General features: G+C 48.1%; 1 protein-coding gene across 1 annotated transcript in view; it reads left to right on the plus strand.

The window, feature by feature from the left end:
* The first annotated feature begins 3,887 nt into the window (after nucleotides 1-3,887).
* The window catches only part of LOC142575018 (testis-specific serine/threonine-protein kinase 1-like), a 127,439-nt gene continuing 110,189 nt past the window's right edge, over nucleotides 3,888-21,137 (plus strand). The window contains exons 1-2 of the mRNA XM_075683992.1: nucleotides 3,888-3,955; nucleotides 9,069-9,288. Coding sequence (XP_075540107.1) covers nucleotides 3,888-3,955; nucleotides 9,069-9,288 — 288 coding nt within the window. The remainder of the gene's footprint in view (nucleotides 3,956-9,068; nucleotides 9,289-21,137) is intronic.

Consider the following 21,137-nt stretch of genomic DNA (forward strand, 5'->3'; position numbering starts at 1 on the left):
CTCTTTCTGTGTGTCTTCAAGAGCTGCCCGAGTGGCATTATTGGCGTCTTCGTTTCCTATGACGCCGCAGTGACTTGGCAGCCACAGAAACGTCACTGGTGTCCTTCTTCATGTGAAGTATAGAGTAGGCATCTAATATTGAATGCGAGCTGTTCGCATGGCCCCCGACGCAGAGCTGATAGCACAGATTGTAGGGCTGCCTTTGAGTCACTGAAGATTGAACATTGTCGAGGTCGTTCCCGATTGACGAAACCAAGTGCTGTACGAAGAGCAGCTAGTTCCGCAGATGTCGATGCCGTTGGGTGGTCAGTCCTAACGCTGATGGTAATAGCTCTTGCTGGGACAACCACAGCGCCGGACAAACACTGCATGTTTGTGGAACCAGCAGTATATGTACAAGGTCCGCATACCCCTCGTGTAGAAGAAGCAGAGACAGTTGTTTCAGCACAGGCGACGACAGGTCAGACGCAGTGGCGTAGCAACAGGGGGGGCCGGGGGGCCGTGGGCCCCGGGTGCAAGGGGCCAGTGACGGGGGGGGGGGGTGTTATATGCGTCTGAAGACACCCCTCTTTCCGCCAGCTACACCCGGGGAGGGGGGTGACAGAAGACCTATGGGCCCCGGGTGCCAGACGACCTAGCTACGCCACTGGTCAGACGTTTTCCCGATTCCTGGTACACTGAGATGTACTGTGGAGCTGATAAGACACCAGGGGTGTATCGATGGTTTAGATGCAGCGCTGAAGCCGGAGGGAAGTTTGTCGTTGTACTTGATAATTTTAGAGAATGATGCTTGGTGCCTGTCTGAAGGTAGTGTTGCAAGGTGGTGATAGTGGGCACGTGTAAAATGTCTGATGTGCGTTCTCAAGGCTTCCACCATAATGTGAGCTTGCATTGGATGGTCCCGAGTAATAGCAATAGTTGGTTCTGTTGACGTGCATCTGGGCAAACCAAGGCAAACCCTGAGTGCTTGAGCTTGTGCTGCCTGCAGAACACGAACGTTTGTCTTGCAGGTGTTGTTCGGAACAGGTAGACTATATCTTAAAAAACCGAGAAAGAGAGCTCTGTAGAATTTCAGCATTGCGTCTACTGACATCCTCCACGTCTTTCCTGTCAAGTATTTAAACAACTGGGAAGTTGCTGTCAGGCGCCGTTTCATGTGGGCCACGTGCGGGCTGAAACAGAGGTCTCGGTCAATAATTACGCCAAGAAATCTGTGGGTTCTGACATAGAAAATGGTTCGCCCATGGATTGAGATGACATAAGGCGTTATTGGTTTATGAGTAAATGTCACTAGTGCGTATTTTTCTGGTGATATGCTGAGACCTTGTTTACACAAGTAGCTCGCTGTCAAAGTAGCCGCTCTTTGAAGTCATGTACGTATCTGAGGACGTGTAACTGCCTAAGTCCAGACACAGATGTCGTCTGCGTATATTGAAATCTTGATGGTAGTTGGCAAATATTCAACAAGTCAAACAAGAGTGAGGTTGAATAGTGTCGGGCTGAGAGCACCGCCTTGAGGAACGCCCCTGCTGGTATAGCGTCGCGTAGTTGGGCCATCGTCAGTTAAGACAACGAATGATCTTGCAGATAGGTAACTTGCAATACACAAAAAGACTCGACTGCATAGGCCAACCTTCGCAAGAGCGTCGAGAATGGCCTCATGTAATACGTTATCGTATGCGCCTTTCACATCTAGGAATAAAACTGCAGATAAACGCTTACGCGACCTTTCGTGCTGGACATATGAGACGAGATCAACTACATTGTCGATGGAATAGCGGTCACGTCGGAAACCAGCCATGGAATTCGGATAAATCTTGTAGTGTTTAAGGTACCATTCCAGGCGGCCAAGTATCCATCCGTTTCATTATCTTTCCTACACAGCTGGCCAGCGCTATCGAGCGGCAAGAGGTGAGCTCTAGTGGGGATTCGCCCTGCTTCAAGAGTGGCACCAGGCGGCAGGAGGGAAATGTTCCTGACGAATGGAAAGTAATTTTGTGAAAAAGGCTAAGGCGGGATACGTTCCTGCGGAGCTCATGACACGGCAATGATAGCGTTAGTTTCATTGAAGTTATGGTGCTAGTACGATTATAATTGGAAAGAATAAAACGCGCCGCATTATTCTCGACCATACCCGCCGTGGTTGCTTAGTGGCTATGGTGTGAAATGCGGCCACGGCGGCCGCAATTTGACGGGGGCAAAATGCGAAAACACCCGTGTACTTATATTTAGGTGCATGTTAAAGAACCCCAGGTGGTCGAAATTTCAGGAGTCCCCCTCTACGGCGTGCTTCATAATCAGAAAGTGGTTTTGGCACGTAAAACCCAAGAATTTAATTTTTATTCTGGACCATCTCAAGTAAGCATGTTAAGTTCGTGAAAGCGGGGCCACACATTGCAGAGGCATATTCTAATTTTTAACGCAATAACGTCTTGTACATAGTTAGTTTAGCAGAAACAGGTGCTTTAGAAAAATTTCGGCGCAGGTAACCAAGTATGCAATAACTGCTGTGAATTATATAATCGATATGATGCTTAGAGCTAACATTAGTTATGTGGACACCTAAGTATTTGTGAGAGGTAACGGGATCTAAAAGAATACTATTTTTTTTCATAGCAAGCAAGAGTAGTGAGAATAGTGCGTGATACTCGCATAAATTTACATTTTTAACATTTATATCCATGGCCCATGTATTACACTATTTAACTATACTATTTAGATGAACCTGAGAAGCAGAAACTTCGGTAAGGTCAGCTATTCCGCGATAAATAACGCAGTCGTCGTTGAATAAGTGGATAGAGGAAGTCAAGCAGTTAGGAAGGTCATTAATATAAACTGAGAGCACCCAAGGCGGACCCCTGTGGCGCACCTGACGCGACAGTTGTTAACGATGAATTGTCATTGTTAGCGAACACGTACGGCGACCGTCCCTTAAGACAAACATTCTATCCAGCTGAAAAGATTTACGTCAATACTGAGGCACCTGAGTTTAATATGGCAGTGATTAATTTCGTCAAATGCTTTGGAGAAATCTAAGAAGATGCAATCAGCTAAAGAACGATTGTCGATAAGAGTTAGCATGGAATGAGTAAAACTCAATAACTGAGTCTCGCATGACTACGACTTCCTAAAACCATGTTGAGCCGAAATAAAAGAAATGGTTCAAGCAAGGTGTGAGTAGATGACACGTTCATGAATTTTGCAAGGTATGCTGGTAAGAGAAATTGGGCGATAATTTAGGGGTGATTGCTTAATACCTGACTTATGAAGTGGAATTACCTTCGCCTGCTTCTAATGCTCGGGAAGAATACCAGTATTTAATGATTGCTGAAAATTTTAGTAAGAAAAATCGAGCAATACATTTTTGTTTCTTTCAGGAATTTTGCCTTTATACAGTCAACACCAGAGGAACATGAATGTTTCAGTGTGTCAATGAGCTTCAGAATTCCGGCCACATCTATTACTATTGGCTGCATACTGAAGAAATTGGAGAAAAAGGATATGATGGTAATGAACTATTGCTTGTGGATGAGAAATTCAGACTAAACCCATGAATCAAGATGGATGATCGCTCTTTACTAGGCACAGGTAAGCCATTCTGGTGAACTAAAGTGATCTCTTTGTTGCTGCGGGTATTAGTACGATGTTCCAAAATTTCCGAGGATTACTGATGATAGCTCCTCCTAATGTCTCCTCCTTATCCTAATAGCTTTTATTAGATTCTAGGCTGCGATATGCTCAACTAGAGCGCCGGTGTGTTTGGGAACTTTGCCGTTTTCGCTTTGTCAGAATTAAACAAGAAAGCTGCTGCAGGAAATAACGGCACTATTTATCTCCGCCGAACCAAACGTGGGTGTGTGCCATGCACTCGGAGGGAAGAAGTCGCGATGGGCTCCAGCGAGGACGAGGAGCCCGAGGAGGCCGAGAAATCCAAGGAGTGCTTGGCAGCCCACGGGTATACTGTTGGAAAGACGCTCGGTGCGGGATCCTATTCAACAGTCAAGTAAGAACGTGCCTTGGCACAGTCTAAACAATCACGTCCGCTGCAAAGCCAAGGCGATGACATTCGATGGGGCGAAGGCAAAAACTGCCGTCTACCGTACATTGGGTGCGCGTGAAAGAAACATATATAATCATCATCATAATCAGCCTGTTTTAAGTCCACTGTAGGACGACGACCTCTTCTTGCGAGCTCCAATTGTCCCTGCCCTGCGCCAACCGATTCCAACTAGCGCTCGCGAATTCCTTAGTTTCATCGCGCCACCTAGTCTTCTGCCGTCCTCGACTGCGCTTTCCTTCTCTTGGCACCCATTCTGTAATCCTAATGGTCCACCGGTTATCTAAACTGCGCACTACATGGCCTGCCCAGCTGCATTTTTTTCTCCTAATGATAAATTAGAATATCGGCTAAAGCCGTTTGCTCTCTGACCGAAACCGCTCTCTTTCTCTCTCTTAACGTTATGCCTAGCATTCTTCGTTCCATCGCTCTTTGCGCAGTCCTTAACTTGCTCGAAAGCTTCTCTGTCAGTTTCCAAGTTTCTGCCCCATATGTCATCAATGGTAAAATGCCCTCATTGCACACCTTCCTTTTCAATGATAATGGTAAGCTTCCAGTCAGGAGCTGACAATGTCTGCCGTGTGCGATGCAACCCATTTTTATTCTATGAATTTCCATCTCGTGATCAGTTTTCCCTGTGATTAGTTGACCTAGGTAAACGTACTCCTTCACAGACTGTAGAGCAGGGTTGCCAGATTTGGCTACTTTGCGCCAAATTGGCTACTTTTTGAGGCTGTTGGCGGGAAAAAAACTGCCTTGGCTACTTGGCTACTTTTTTGGCCGGCGCGCTCTCGGCGTAGTCGGTCCACTTATGCGTTGCCAGCTTGAAAATATACAGCTGTATTCGGGAATGCGATCACTTTTGCGAGATTTTGCGCCACTGGGCATCTCACTTTGCGCAGCATAACAAACGGCCTGCGACGCGTCCGATGCCAAGACGCCAAATCGCACGTAAATAATCGCGAAAGCGATCGGTCGAGGATGCCTCGAGCTTTGACATTCCTCCAGAAATGATTGCCAAGATTGACTGAAACATTGACACCTGAACTGCAGCTGTGATTCTGATTTGTGATAATATTCTAGTCATATTACATGCTGATCAAAGAGCTGTTAGCTGTAGTCACTTATACGCGTTTCATAATATTTTTTGTATGTTCCTACATTTACTAAAAGCAGCTTTCAGCGTTGACTTCGACAATGTCTTCAGAGTTACACAATAAATGAAAATGCAACGTTTTTCCATAACGTGGCTACTTTATTGGCTACATTTCTGTATCTGGCCAAAGTTGGCTACTTTTCTGGCTACTTTCCGAGATTTTTTGGCTACTTTTCACATTTTGGACCCGGCAACCCTGCTGTAGAGGCCGACTGGCGATCGTGAACTCTTGTTCCCTTGTCGGGCTATTCATCATTATCTTTGTCTTCAGCATATTAATCTTCAAACCCACTCTTAAGCTCTCTCTGTTAAGGTACTCAATCATTTGTTGTAAACTCGTCTGCATTGTTGCTGAATAGAACAATGTCATCGGCAAACGGAAGGTTGCTGACATATTTGCCGTCGATCTTTACACCTAAGCCTTCCCAATTTAATAGCTTGAATACTTCTTCCAAGCAAGCAGCGAATAGAATTGGGGAGATTGTGTCTCACTGTCTGGTACCTTTGTTTATAGGTATCGTCCTACTTTTCTTGTGTAGAATTAAGGTAGGTGCAGAATCTCTGTAGATATTTTTCAATATATTTACATAAGCAGTCTGTACTCCTTGATTATGTTGTGCCTCTGTGTCAGCTGGTATCTCTACTGAATCAAATGCCTTTTCGTAATCTATAAAAACCACATGGAGAGGCTCGTTGTACTCTGCGGATTTCTCAATTACCGTATTAATGACATGGATGTGATCAATTGTAGAGTATCCCTTCCTAAAGCCAGCCTGTTCCCTTGGTTGACTGAAGTCCAGCGTTGCCCTTATTCTATTGCAAATTATCGTGGTGAATATTCTATATAATACTGGGAGCAAGCTTATGGGCTTATAATTTTTCAATTCTTTAGCCTCTCCTCTTTTGTGGATTAGTATAATCTTTGCATTCTTCCAGTAATCGGGCACCTTTGAAGTCGATAGACATTTCTTATAAAGACCCTCCAGTTTTTCAAGCATTATGTGCCCTCCATCTTTGATTAAATCGACTGTTATTCCGTCTTCTCCGGCCGCTTTTTCCCATTTCATGTCTTGCAAGGCCCTTCTAACCTCATAGCTAGTTATGGAAGAAGCATCTACAACTGGTTCGAATGAAGGTATCGTGGCTCCTCTGGGTACTGTACAGGTCAGTATAGAATTCTTCCGCTTCATTTATTATATCTATTAGATTGCTGATGATATTAACCTGCTTATCTTTCTGTGCATACCTCTTGGTTTGCCCTATGCCAAGTTTCCTTCTCAATGATTTCATGCTGAGTCCATTTTTTACGGCTTCCTCAGTCTTTCTCATGTTATAATTTCGAACATTCCTTATTGTCGCCTTGTTGATGAGTTTTGACAGTTCTGCGGATTCTACCTTATCTCTTGAGTTGGACACTTTCATTGTCGTTTCTTTATTCGGTCCTTTGTTACTTGGGAGAGCTTACCTACTGGTTGCCTTGGTGCCTTACTTCCCACTTCAATTGCTGCTTCTGAAGCCACCCTAGTTACGGTTTCGTTTGTCGCCTCTATGTTATCTTCATCTCTCTGTTCTAAGGATGCATATTTGTTTGCAAGGGCCAACTTGAATTGGTCTGCTTTTAACTTTAATACGTCTAGGTTGGCCTCTTTCTTCTTGACCAATTTCACTCTGTATTTTAATATTGAGGTGCATCCTAGACCTCACTAACCTATGATCAATGCATTTTACCCGACCTAACACTTCTACATCCTGCACTATACTAGGATTGGCAGAAAGTATGAAATAAATTTCATTTCTGGTTTCACCATTAGGGCTTTTCCAGGTTTACTTCTTGTTCCAATGCTTCCTGAAGAAGGTGTTCATTATTCACAGCTTATTCGTTTCCGCGAATTCTACCGACAGCTCTCCTCTAGCGTTCCAAGAATCGACGCCGTAGTTGTCAATTGCTTGTTCACCAGCCTGCTTTTCCCGCTCTTTTGAATTAAAGTCCTCCATTACTACAGTATATTGAGTTTGTATTTTATCATCGCTAATACAACATCGTCATAAAACTGGTCTAATGCATCATTAGAAAACATTTCCTTGCTGATGCTCTATTCGTTTTATAATTACCATAGTTCGTCAGCGGTCTCCTGATTAGCCTTTCTTTACAAAATATTTCTGCACGTTTCGATATATGCATAAACATCGTGCAACGTATTGCCTTTGTACGAGTAATCATTGCCCGCGCGCTAGCAGCCTCCTCTTTCAGACTGATTACATAGCTACCACATATGGATCATGGGACGCTAGAATCTTCTTGAGCTTACTTCGATAAAATTGTACAAACACCAATGTTGCCATGTTGCTCGACATTCTTCACCTCAGTGGCTTTATAAATATGGCAAACGAGTGGAGGGGGAGCTGCTTTCGGCAAAGCGACAAATGATCTTAATAAGCGAAGAGGGCATGTAGTGCCAGATACGAGTTTTCTAGAAAAGTTGAAACGCTTTCGCCTCCCTTACTGTGTCGACATCGATATTCTCATGAGGAATGTTCTGCAGCTAATGACCGAACTCTTGACATAGTTCTGACGCCTGTCCTATGCTTCAATGAGGTCACATGAAACCGAAGATATAGGCTTTGGTAAAGAAAGTGCATAATGTACGTTGAGCGTATTCGAGGGAGGTTTTGAACAGCAGAAAAGTGTTCTGAGCAGGTTGCCCTGATGCAGTGTATGCAGTCGTTTTCAGTTAGTTTTAATATATTTCTTCATGTCCCGGAGGTGTTATTACCTTTGTGAATAACTCTGTCCTTGCTAAACCTCAACTGACGATCAACCGCCGATTGACACATTTGCTTCTCCTGCATCTACTGTCTGACGAAAAAAAAACGATGCTATTTCTTGTTAGTTGCCTTGAAAATGTGCCATTTATGCCTAGATAGTGATAGGCAAAACTAAGTGTAGTATAAATTTTAAGAAACATCTCCAATATGCTCTTGAGGAATTCCGTAATGATACCTTAATTGTTAGCGACGTTACAGATCTGAATGGAGATCTAGTGGTTTTTCATGTATCACAAAACCAAACCGAATATGAGAAAAGACACTACAGATATTTATAATTGAATTTTCTAAATATTTATAGTCACATTAGCACAAAGCGACCTACGCAGAAAATGATGAGAAATGATGTGGATCTGCTGCTCTTGATAATTTTTTTATTATTCAGAATTATCTGTTGTCACAAAAGTTGCTTTGTTAGAATTGTTTTGTGCATAGAAAACAAACACGGCCTCTGTAGCAATTTTTCATCTGAGAAATTGTATGAAGCTATTTGTGTAGGTATGATCGTAGTACCAAATGGGGCCATTTGTACTGAATAACGAGATACTCAGCTCTAGATTATTGTGTTGTGTACTTAATGCCTTGTTTTACGGTAGGTTTCTAATAAAAGCAGCGAATAAAAGCATTTTACTGCCTACTGATCTTCTGCCGAAACGAAATAGTTCCGCGCCAAGCCGTGCTGGCTCACGCATTCTGGCTAGGACGTCACTAGCAACCACTTTTATGGCGGCTGAGTTGCGTCGAGCGGCCACACTTATTCAGAAAGCCAGCCTGGCCATGGAAGCAGGCGCATTGAAGAGTAATATTGCGACCGTCTCGCCGAACACCTTCTCTCGGCATTCTGTGTGCCGAGAAAGATTCGTCATCACCATCATATTAACGGTAGTGTTACATACGTGTTCTTATTTATATTTAGTTTATCGTGGTAAATTATGTACATATGGTAAGTAGTGACAACTACATGCATGTAACACATTACGTTACTCCTTCTAAAGCGAGTTTACAAAATACAGTTGTAATTTGCCGCAGGCTTGTATCCAAGGACGGTGCGACATATGCCTGCAAAATTATCTCCAAGGAAAAGTCTTCGATGATTTATCGAGTAAAGTTTCTGCCTCGCGAGCTCAAAATTCTCGGCTCGACCAAGCACCCGCACATTACGCAAATCTACACCATCATCGAGGAGCCGACCAAAGTGTTCATCATCATGGAGATGGCCTGTGGTGGAGACCTTCTGGAGAAGATACTGGTAGGTCGCAATTACAATGTCTCGTAAGGTCGCCATCTTTAAGGCGTTAGCCGATGGCAATGTAGTACTGGCAGGATGTGCTTACAATAACCGATATCTGACGCATGCCTGGCTTTTCAAAAATTAAAACACCTGAATTATGAACAGAAGGATAATTTCTGCTAAGATGCTCGCGCTGGGGTTCCGAAGCACTTATTTTTTTGTGGCAGCACCTGTTACGAGCAGCGCCGAATGAAGTAACCAAACGAACCTTAAAAATATATACATGTAAAAATATAGCATGTCTACAAGAGCGGGGCTGGTCAGTGCTGCAGCAAACAGTGGTCATCGATAAAGAGGTCTGTACATGGTGGCCCCGGTCTGCGTGACTAGGACGGTCACAGGATTCCTTGTTCGTTCGCCACCTGACGCTTCCACTGACCATGTCACCTTACTCGGCCCACTGATGTTTTTTCCATGGATGCAGCGTTTTCTCACGACGCATCTATGGCGTGTTGTCGTAGAACGCCGCTAGTCTAGGCGCTCTCAGCTACGTCTCCGAATTTGAAACAAACTCCTTAGTCTTTCGTTATCACCCGCTTGATCGACCTAGGGAGGGTTTAGGAATCGAGCCTTCTGACGCATTCGCGCACTTGCGAACTTCAGTGAGCGTGTAGCGGCAGCAGCATCGGCGTCGCACGGGAGATGACGTAGACGCTCGCGTCTACACGAGGCACGAACGGCTTGCACGCTTCGGCACGGGCTAGCGTTCCGAAGGAGATTACTTAAAAGAATGCTACGCTAAGAGATCGAGTGTCAGTTCTTCCTCTCCCGCGAGAGCCCGAGACTTTACCGGTCTACGTGGTCGCTCGTCGCCACAGTTTGGTGACTCCGGACGTGATACTGCCATACGCTCCTGTGGTAGAGATGACCATGGACCAGACCAACGCTATGAGAGCTCAAGGCCAGAACCTTTCCGAGGAACGCGATGAGCCATCCTGTTCCGCCATCGCTGTCCGCCTCCCACAGTACTGGGACCAGCATCCTTCGGCGTGGTTTCTTCAGGCCGAAGCGCAATTTCAAGTCGCTGGTATCCGGTCTCAAGCCTCGAAGTTCCATTACGCCGTCGCAGCGCTCTGGCCCGCCGCCATTGACGAGGTAGCAGATTTGTTGAACTCCCCATTGTCTGCCGTCGCCTATGACGATCTCAAGGCAGCACTGCTACAGCGCAGAGCAGCTTCACAGCGTTCTCGCATCCAGCAGCTTCCGTCCGCTGAAGAGCTCGGCGACCGACGCCCTAGTCAACTTCTTCGCCGAATGAGCCAGCTGCTCGGAAACAACGCGAGATCCATCGACGACACGCTGTCGCGCGAATTGTTTTTGCAACGACTCCCGGCTAACGTGCAGATGGTCCTGGCGACAGCCTCCACCATGGACCTTACCGGACTTGCCGCTTTGGCCGACAAAGTCATGGAAGTATCCACCCCAACCATCGCAGCCACGTCACCGTCTCCGGGTGACAAGACAACCGCTCTGCAAACTCTTCCCTGCTCTTCCGCAGTGTAATCTCCGCTCGACTCCTTGTGTGAGCGCCTGGAACGCATCATCTGTGGAGCGGAACATCGCCGCGCGTCTCGTCGCCCGCGCAGCCGTAGTTCCAGCAGATCAAGACGCACGGGCACCCAAAACGAAACCTCAACTACAACGCCTGGCGTTTGCTACTACCACCGCCGTTTTGGAAACGACGCTCGTCACTGTCGGCGTCCCTGCGCTTGGCAGGGAAACAGGCCGGCCGACCTCTAACGTCGACATGTGGTCCGGCCCAGCACACAAGTCGCCTTTTCTACGTGACGGACAGAGTTACGGGTCAACGATTCTTAGTCGACACAGGTGCTGACGTCAGCATTCTCCCCGCCCAGCACTCCGACCGAAAGGCAACACCTGTGTCGTTTTTGCAAGCCATCAACGGCACCAGGTTTCCAGTTTTCTCGTCACGCTCCGTCATGCTAAACCTTGGCCTTCGACGAGCGTTCCGCTGGATTTTCTTGGTTGCAGACGTCCATCATGCAGTCATTGGAGCACACTTTTTGCATAACTACGGACTCCTTGTGGACATCCAACGACGCCGTCTCATCGACTCCGTGACCCAGCTATCCATTCCCGGAGTCCCATCATCAGGCAGATCGCCCATAGCGCCCATTTCTGCCATGTTGGACGAACCTTTCGCAGCGCTCCTACGCGAGTTTCCCACTTTGACGCGCCTGCCGGACTGGACGCAACCGGTGCAACATGACGTGTGCCATCACATCGTCACCTCCGGCCCACCGGTCTATTTCCGACCCCGGCGATTGACCCCGGAGAAACTCAAGATCGCTCGCGCGGAATTCGAACACATGCTGTAACTCGGCATCATCCGCCCTTCCTCGAGTAACTGGGCATCACCACTTCACATGGTGCCTAAGAAGACGGGAGACTGGCGCCGATGCGGCGATTACCGGGCACTAAACAACGTGACAGTTCCTGATCGCTACCCTCTACCGAACATTCAGGACTTCACCGTAGCGTTGCACGGTGCGACGATCTTTTCTAAGATCGATCTCGTTCGCGCCTACCATCAACTACCGATCGCTGAAGAAGACATTCCCAAGACCGCCATCACCACACCCTTCGGTCTTCTCGAATTTCTCCGTATGCCTTTCGGTTTACGGAACGCGGGCCAATGCTTTCAGCGTTTCATCGATTCCGTCACCCGAGGTTTGCCTTTCGTTTTTGCATACATTGACGACCTTCTCGTCGCAAGCTCTTCGGCAGAAGAACATCTTCACCACTTGCGTTTGTTGTTTTCACGCCTTGCGAGTAATGGAATTGTCATCAACGCCGCCAAGAGTGAATTCGGTCAAACCGAACTCGAGTTCCTCGGTCATATCGTCGACGGCAACGGCATTCGACCACTGCCGTCCAAGATTCGCGTCATCGAAAACCTTCCCCGACCGACCACACTCACCAAGCTTCGCCAATTTCTCGGATTCGTCAATTTCTCCCGCCGATTCATTCCCGAGTGCGCACGACTTATGGCTCCGCTAGACGCTTTCCTAGTAAACAAACGCAAACAAGTGCTTCAGTGGACTGAAGAGGCCACCGACGCTTTCACAAGAGTCAAGTCCACCCTCGCCGACGCCACGCTGCTTAGACACCCAAAGCCAGACGCACCCACTGCCATCATGACCGATGCTTCAAACACCGCCGTTGGTGCCGTTCTGCAGCCATTCATCGACAATGCATGGCATCCACTCGCTTTTTTCTCCAAGAAACTGAAGCCTGCGCAGTCCCGCTACAGCGTGTTCGGCCGTGAATTACTCGCTGTTTACCTGGCTATCAAGCATTTTCGCCATTTCCTCGAAGGCCGTGCATTCACTGTCTTGACTGACCACAAGCCCCTTGTGCACGCAACGAATCGTTCGGCGTCCTGTTACTCACCCCGCGAGATTCGACACGTTTCCTACATCTCCGAGTTTACAACAACGTTCTGCCACATCAAGGGCACCGACAACGTTCCAGCCGACGTTCTGAGTCGTGTCAATGTTGTTTCCACGTTGATATCGGAGCCTTTCATCATCGAGGCCGACTTACACGCCAGTCAACAGCGTGACGACATTGAACTTCGTACACTCCGGAATTCGTCAACGTCCCTGAAACTGGAAGACGTCGTTGTGACCCCAGATGGTACGTCCGTCGTCTGCGACACTTCTAACGACACACCTAGACCATACATTCCGGCATCCCTTCGCAGACGTCTATTCGAAACCGTGCACAACCTGTCGCGCCCTGGCATACGCGCGACACAGAAGCTTCTTTCCAGTCGTTTCGTTTGGCCTCGGCTAAACGCGCAAGTTCGCGATTGGGTTCGCTGCTGTTTGCCGTGTCAACGTTCGAAGATCCAGCGTCACCCCATTCCGCCTGCCAAGTCTTTTCTTCCACCGGATGCTCGTTTTGACACCGTACACCTGGACCTCATCGGCACTCTCCCACCTTCGAAAGGTTGCTGCTACATACTGACATGCATCGACCGTTATACACGGTGGCCAGAAGCTACACCTATATCTGACATCTCAGCGCCCACTGTTGCAGCAGCTTTCGTGTCTACGTGGATCGCAAGGTTCGGCTGCCCATCCACAATAATCACACATCGCGGTCGGCAGTTTGACTCAGCACTCTTCAACCAGCTACTCAAACTACTCGGAACGACACGTTTTCGCACAACTGCTTACCAACCGCAGTCCAATGGACTAGTTGAACGTTTTCACCGGCATCTCAAGGCCTCCCTTATGGCACATGAATCGCCGGACAAGTGGGTACTGCATTTGCGCCTCGTCTTGCTTGGCATCAGAGCAGCACTCAAGAGCGACCTAGGTTGCTCCTGTGCTGAGCTAGTCTACGGCACTCACCTACGCCTTCCGTGCGATTTCTTTGTCGCCACCCCCAAAACGCCTATGCCATCACCTGCCGAATACGTTGCCGAACTGCAAGCCTTCTTCAGCCAGATACGCCCCGTGCCTACACGTTCACAAGAAGCAAGGTCCCCGTACATTTCTCCCGCACTCACCTCTGCTAGCCACGTTTTCGTGCGTAACTGTCCCGTGCGGAAGCCTTTGCAACCACACTACTCCGGGCCATATTGTGTTCTAGAGCGTCGTCCGACGACGTTTGTTGTGAATGTCAACGGCCGATCAGACACAATTGCCCTGGAACGTCTCAAACCCGCTTACATCGAAGCACCCGCGCCATCAGCTCCACCAGTATGCGACGCCACCCTGCTGCATCCTTCGCCGCTTCCTGCGCACGTGACACCCAAGACCAACGCCAAGACACGCCGCGTCACATGGACTTTCCATCGTTCGTCGAACTTTCCTCCTCTCTAGGGGGGGGGGAGCCCTCTGTAGCGGCAGCATCATCGGCGTCGCACGAGAGATGACGTAGACGCTCGCGTCTACACGAGGCACGAACGGCTTGCACGCTTCGGCACGGGCTAGCGTTCCGAAGGAGATTATTTAAAAGAATGCTACGCTAAGAGATCGAGTGTCGGTTCTTCCTCTCCTGCGAGAGCCCGAGACTTTACCGGTCTACGTTGTCGCTCGTCGCCACAAGCGTTTTACTGAGTCGCCCCTCTTAGATACTGTTAGGATTGGGGGCTCAATCCTATCACTCGTCACCCGTTGTCAAGATTGGAGTCCGGCGTGAATTAGAAGGTAGCTGGCCCATGCCGTCGTCCAACTTATCCACGCTGAGGACGTTGATGAAGGGAAGGACTGCCTCTCATCGAGAACGAGGAATATGGGTTTATTTACAGTATCTAGATCAGTTTAGCATGACTGCGAGAGAAAGTACATCAGTCTAACATGACTGCTTGAGAGTGTGTTGAGCAGCCGCACAACAGCGGTTTATAAACAATAGGTGCTCAATTAATCCCAAAGTGACGGAAACGTTCGACCAGGCACCGTAGGCAAGTTGACCAAGCACCGTAGGCAAGACGACCAGGCACCGTAGGCAAGACGACCAGGCACCGTAGGCAAGACGACCAGGCACCGCAGGCAAGACGACCAGGCACCGCAGGCAAGACGACCAGGCACCGTAGGGGCATTTTTATTCCCCCAGCTGACCCGCGCAGTGCGCCCGCCGGCTGCTCATTGTGTTGCGTCTTGGTCAGCGCGTGGGAAGGGGTCTCCGTAGACGTTTCCGCGGCAACTCCCCCGCTCTTAGCAGATCAGATCCGCGGTGGCGGGTTCAGGCACAAAGCCTGCGTCGTCAAACGCGGCTCCAGCGACGGAGAGTCGAGGACGCGCGTGTTGTTGTCTACACAAAGTCGACTTAGTGACGCCGTGGTTAGAGGTTTGCGGCGGCGCTCCAGGAAAAGTTGACGCCCGCTGTCGCAACTGGCAGGCAAAACTTGCACGTCAGCTGGCCGTTCTTAACAATACGGACCAACAATTAGCATCGGCCAAGTTCTGCGAACGCCACCACTGGCCGTGGTATTCCAATTATGGTGCGCAGGTGCGCGTCGATCCTGCTACCGGATGGCCCAGACGCGCTGGCTCTACCGCCTTCGTTTTCCACGCGTGGAGATTTTTTCTCCCCCTGCGTGACGTTTCCCGAAACAGCAACTGGAATCCGGCATGGTTCGAGGTGACTGACCACCACAGCCTTGGAGCGTCGTGCAAGGCCGACCTGTCCTCCTCCAGCTGAGCGCCTTCGAGGCGAGGAGGCAACGCCGGACGGAGGCCGCCATAGGAGAATAAATCCCATGGAGTGCCCCATTGGCCGAACATGACGCCACTTACGCGGGCCATTACGATTGGAGGAATATAACGGCACCAGTACGGACTTGCAGATTGGGGGAAAATGACGACACCTGTGCGGGCTCGACGATTTGGATGAAAATGACGTGACACCGACGGACTTGAAGGGGTCTTAAGACAGATAACCATCGGGAAGAGAGGGACGTTCCTCTTGCCGTGGGTGGCAGCGTCCGGTTTGCTGGCAGCCGTAACAATTAGTTTTTTCGGTTACTTTCGTTGTTCTATTCCTGTACATAGATAATTGAAACTTCGTTTCTTTGTTCCCCTCAACGTGGGTCAACTTCCTCACTCAACGGCTAGATCAAATACCCCAAAATGAAGGAGAGTAAAAGGCTCACAGTCGCTAACGCATCAATTTGGGACGTCTTTTAAGCGTTTCACAATAGTTTTGAAAATTGGACTGGTGGTAGAGAGTTAGAGTAGATGCTATCATGCGAAATACACGAGGGCATAAATGCGCTTGAAGAAGCCATTTTACCGCGAATAAAATGACGTAAAAAATGAGAGCACCAAACAACTTGGACACTACACTCACAACTGATTTATTACAACTCCCTAAAACTAAACAGAGTACGAAATAACGCGCAGGTGCACGAATAATGAGATGGAAAAAGTAAAAGAAAATCAAGAGATGGAAAGAGACTTGAGGAACCGATTACTGGTTCCAATTGCACACACACAAGTATCGCTGATGCAATGCGTGCCGCTTTATTATGGAAAACCTCCAACAATTCGCGTGCAGCAAATTATTTGCTTCTGCCCAGTCTCGTCAAATACACCTGAAAATCATGGAATGCGCATATGGATTAGCATTGTTTATTCATAATTTAAAGCTTATGCTCGCCTCATGATTCATTAATGCGTCGTCCCTAGTGACTGAAATGAGCCTTCCCCCATGACAACGGTTTCATGTAAACAACACTGATTTCGCGCTGCCCATAGAGCCTGGCGTGCCTCTTCTGAACTCCACGCTGTGTTCTCGCATAAAATGCGGCGGTGCACGCCAACAACACAAGAACGCCTTACCTAGCTGCCACTTCCTGTCTATGTGGCAAACTTGTGAGTACACAACTTCGTCCGCGATTCATTGGGGGCTGAGATGGTCCCGTTGTGTGGTGCTCATCGTTTGCAAGAGCATCTCCGAGAACGCTTCAGAGATCGAGCACGGATCGCTGGCTGCATAGGATAGGATAGGATACGCTTTATTGATCTAATTTACAGAGTCATTCAGCGGTCAGACCGAGTGCTTCCATCTAAAGCCCGCCAACGTCGAAACCGGCCTGCGCGATCTGAGTACAGGATTTCAGGCGAGTGAATTCAAAGCAGAGGGTAGCGGTTCATATCTCGACTTGTTTCGACTCTGCATAATAATATAACTAAGGGCTTTATGCGAACCTGGGCATATGACCGACAGACATGGAAATTTGTTAAAAGATATGAACTGTAAGCCTTGATCTGCGACTTCACGTCCGAAGAGCACGCCCTTCCCATGTCGAAAAGTGGCTAAACTTTTGTCACGAGCTCTCGTAACAAAGGCAAAAAGATGGAGGGTAGAGAAAGAGGACGACTACGTTCGGCGGGCTACCTTTGGATCGCTCCTGGAATAAACGCCAACCGTCTCCCTTTATGTACCCTGCATTTTTGAGTACACGGTATTCGCGCGTAACAGTTGGTGCAGCTGTGCGGAGTAACTCCCACTACCGGCAACGGAGCTGTCACTACAAGACCTTCGTAGAAGCCGCCACCTTGCCGGACTTTTGTCCCCGGCCACCATCATGCCTCGAGACGAAGATGCTCCCAGTACTGCACAGGCTAGACCAGCCCCGATTCAGCATTCTCCGCAAAGGCTGGGGAAGATGTTCACGAGTGGCCCACCCGCTATGAGCGGGTAAGCCAGTAAAATCACTGGAACGGTGCCTCCCAACTGAGGAACGTTGTTTTCTTTTTGACCCACACGGCGATGGTTTGGTATGACAACCCCGCGGACAAGAAATGTTTTGGCAATTCGGATGCTAAAAAGCAACGAGCGGAATTAACTTTAGCTCAGCGGGGTCAGGTCCCCGGAGAGACATGCACCACATTCAACGAGGAAGTTCTGAAACTGCCCAAGACCCTAAGCCCTCGAATGTCAGAAGAAGATAAGGTGGGACACCTTTTAAAGGGAATCGCGGGAGACTTCCTTATTGGAAAAGACAATCTAGAAACCCTATCACGCGTGATGTAGTCCTGCCGTACCTTCGAAACAAGGAAGACTGGTCGAATTACACCGAAATTTGGAAGGATAGCTAACGTGACGATTTTGGCCAGTGCGGACACGAGTTCTCCAACAGACTTATCACCCACCATTCGTCAGATTGTCCATGAGGAGCTCCTTGGACACGAAGAACAAGTACATTGTGTGGCACCACATTACTGCTCCTGCGCTTTCCGCGAAGCCGTTTCTGCAATCCCCTCGACTCCTTGGCAGGACTCGATAAACGCTGCGGATTTTGGCAGCTATTGAGACGGCCCGCATTATGACCGGAGCGAACCATCTTATAACGATTCTTTTAACCAAAGCCTTGATCAGCGTCCACCGTACGTTCGATCTCGATGACCAGGCACTGCTTATGATTTACAAGGCGAGAATATGGGTTACTGTGCACGTACGGCCGCGGTAGAACATTGTCATCAGCCTTCCTATGTTCGCCCTATGCCGCTATGTGACAGCTGTGGCACATCAGGTCACATAGCCAGGTACAGTAACCAACGCTGACCATCGGGCTATGGGCAATCGATGCCGTCTACGTGGGACAGTGGTCGCAGCTTGGACACACAACGGCCAGGGAATTTGGCTCTAGGAGGCCACTTCCGAGAAGACAGGACACGTAAATCCACCCTAGCAAGCTACCTGGGAGAAGGAAGATACCGCAACCATTCGCCTGCTTCCGATCGCACTCTGTCACCACCACCAGGTCTCCGAGCGTACCGACCAACGTCTCCCCGGCGGCTCATTACGTCATCATCTCCAACAGGTTAACCTCAGATGATCCAGCAGGATCATCTCCACTTTGGCAGCAGCAGTGGCAGCCCTTGCAAGTACTCACGCTGTATATTCCACACAGGCTGGACGTTTGCATCGCCTTGGTTCAGGCCCCGGCGCTATCTGGTCGCTGGAATACTTTGTCTTCTGCGGGCCGGCTCATGGCTTGCTGAGCTGACGTCACGACTTGGGACCACGTGCTTCGATTCAGAGGAGGCGGGAGGACTACAAACGCCAATCTGCACCCCGCCTGGCCATAGAGAAAGAGATTCAAGAAGAGCGGACACTCCCATAGAGCCGAGTGGCCGAATTGACTGTAGCGCAACAAGTGGATGGGACTAACACCTTCCGGTTTCGGTTGTGGGCGCGCGCGTTTTGACCGCCAGCTGGTACATACCACGCCGGCTCCGCTGATCGGCGTGGCATTTTTTTTCGCTTCTACTGCTGAACCAAATCGGCCGTCGCGCAGAATCGTTTTATTATTTAGTAAAAAATTATTGCGAACAATCTTTACAAGCCTCCATCGAATCTGTTTCATGTGGAACTTCATAAAGTAAACGCACGACGTCTTATGAAATGATGAAATGTTTATTTTGATCTATATAAACACTCGTTCCGGGCTTTTTGTGCATTTATCCAAAGTTGTGGCACCAGGTAAGTAGCAGTCGTTGCCGTACGATGCTCCACCGAACGGCATCAGGTGAAAAAAGTAAATTACAAGCATGTATCATTTTGGTATATTGACCTAAGAGGAATATTGCGTCTAGAGGCGAAACGAGCATAAGTTGTGAATGGGTGGCATCAAAAGTCACTTTTACATACACTTCGTAACAAATAGACTCCTCCCAAACAATTGCATAAAACACGAAGAAAACATCTGATTTTCAAGCATTCCTCCCTTCCCGTGCATTATTTCCTGCACTTTAAGAGCACAAATGCACGGGTGAGTGCGCGTTTCCAAAACAACTTGGCCTCAGTCGACGCGATGGTACGCAAGAGTACACAGAGGTGGCTTCAACAGAGGCTCTCAGCCAGACCATTGTACACGCTCGCAGAATGCCATCTAGTCGCACTCATGACAAATTCGCGGGTGCAAAGCCTGTTTTCAGTCGCTCAGAAGACAAAATGTTCAAGTTCTTGGTTTTAGAGCTGCTCGGCGTTGTTTTTTACGCGTCCTGCCGGCGCAAGCAACACACTCCCGTGCTACCACTCTTGGAAAATCGCTAGTCACGTTTTCGACAGGTGTGAGTACTGAAAGAAGATATATTGAATACATTGTTGCGCCAAAAAAGGAAAATAAAGACTTGGGAAGGAAGAGTACGAAACGACAGATTGAGCGCTGAAAAAGATATATCTTGTTGCAGGGCTATAATAAGCGTTACAAACTTGTCCCACTAAAATTCAGTACGTGCCAAACTTTCACCACGGCCCACTTGCTTTTTTGCTAAGTGCCTCAGAACCCCAGGCGCGGCGAACATGGCTCAAAAGTATACTAAAATGCTACGAAATTGATGACTATAATTTTGGGGGTCAGAGAACGCGTCAAGAAATTTTCCCAGTAAGGTTCAGCACACGCGAAACTGCGGCACACAGCCGAGCTGCTCTTCGCTAACTGCAGCACAACACCAGGCGTGGCGCGCGTACCTCGTGAGCAGTGGCGTAGCCAGAAATTTCGTTCGGGGGGGTCTTACGTTGCAGCTCGGCATCCTGAGCTTTAGCTCGGGTGCGCCTATCTAAATACATGCAGAAGGTAAATTCGTTTTTCTCGGCAACCACTGCACCAAATTCGACAAAGTTTGTTGCATTCAACAGAAAAACTTGGGGCGGAGGGGGGGGGGGCTGTTTTAGTGACTGCTGCTTTCGAATTTTTCATTTAGGTCGTCAATTTTTTATTAAAAATTGGCCAAAACCGCAAATTTTCAGAAAACGAAACTATCAAGTTTAAAACTCTGTAACTCAACAATGAAAAATGATATCACAATTCCATAAATTTTATCTAATAGCACATCAACGGCGCACAAAATTGATATGTTACACATGAATCTAAAAAATTTAGTATTATGGAAACACGGCTTTTGCAGAACCCTTGTACACAACGTAACCAATTCACGTAAGATATAAATTGACATACCAAATTTGTCCGCTTTGACTGTTATAATAGATGCCGTAGACAGAACCGCGATATCTGTTCTTGATGCAGAGGTGTTTGTTTGTAAACGTCGTGCTCCTATTTTCTTCGAACTTTCAAATTTTTCGAAATACATTAAACAAAATTCAAGCCCCAAATCGAAATTCCGTTCCCAACAGATACTACAATATAACTTTCTCTCTAAAATGCAACAAATTTCATTAAAAGCGATCCAGAGGTTATCTCAGAAAAGCGTTTCTGCGTTTTACATGTATTTGAATAGGGCGTGCCGGAGTGGGGCGCGAGCGAAAGATTTCTCTTAAACAATGTGTCGAGGGATCAAATACATGAATAATAATTGCATCGC

The sequence above is a fragment of the Dermacentor variabilis genome, chromosome 3 (assembly GCF_050947875.1).
Source record: "Dermacentor variabilis isolate Ectoservices chromosome 3, ASM5094787v1, whole genome shotgun sequence".
In the NCBI taxonomy this organism is placed as follows: Eukaryota; Metazoa; Arthropoda; class Arachnida; order Ixodida; family Ixodidae; genus Dermacentor; species Dermacentor variabilis.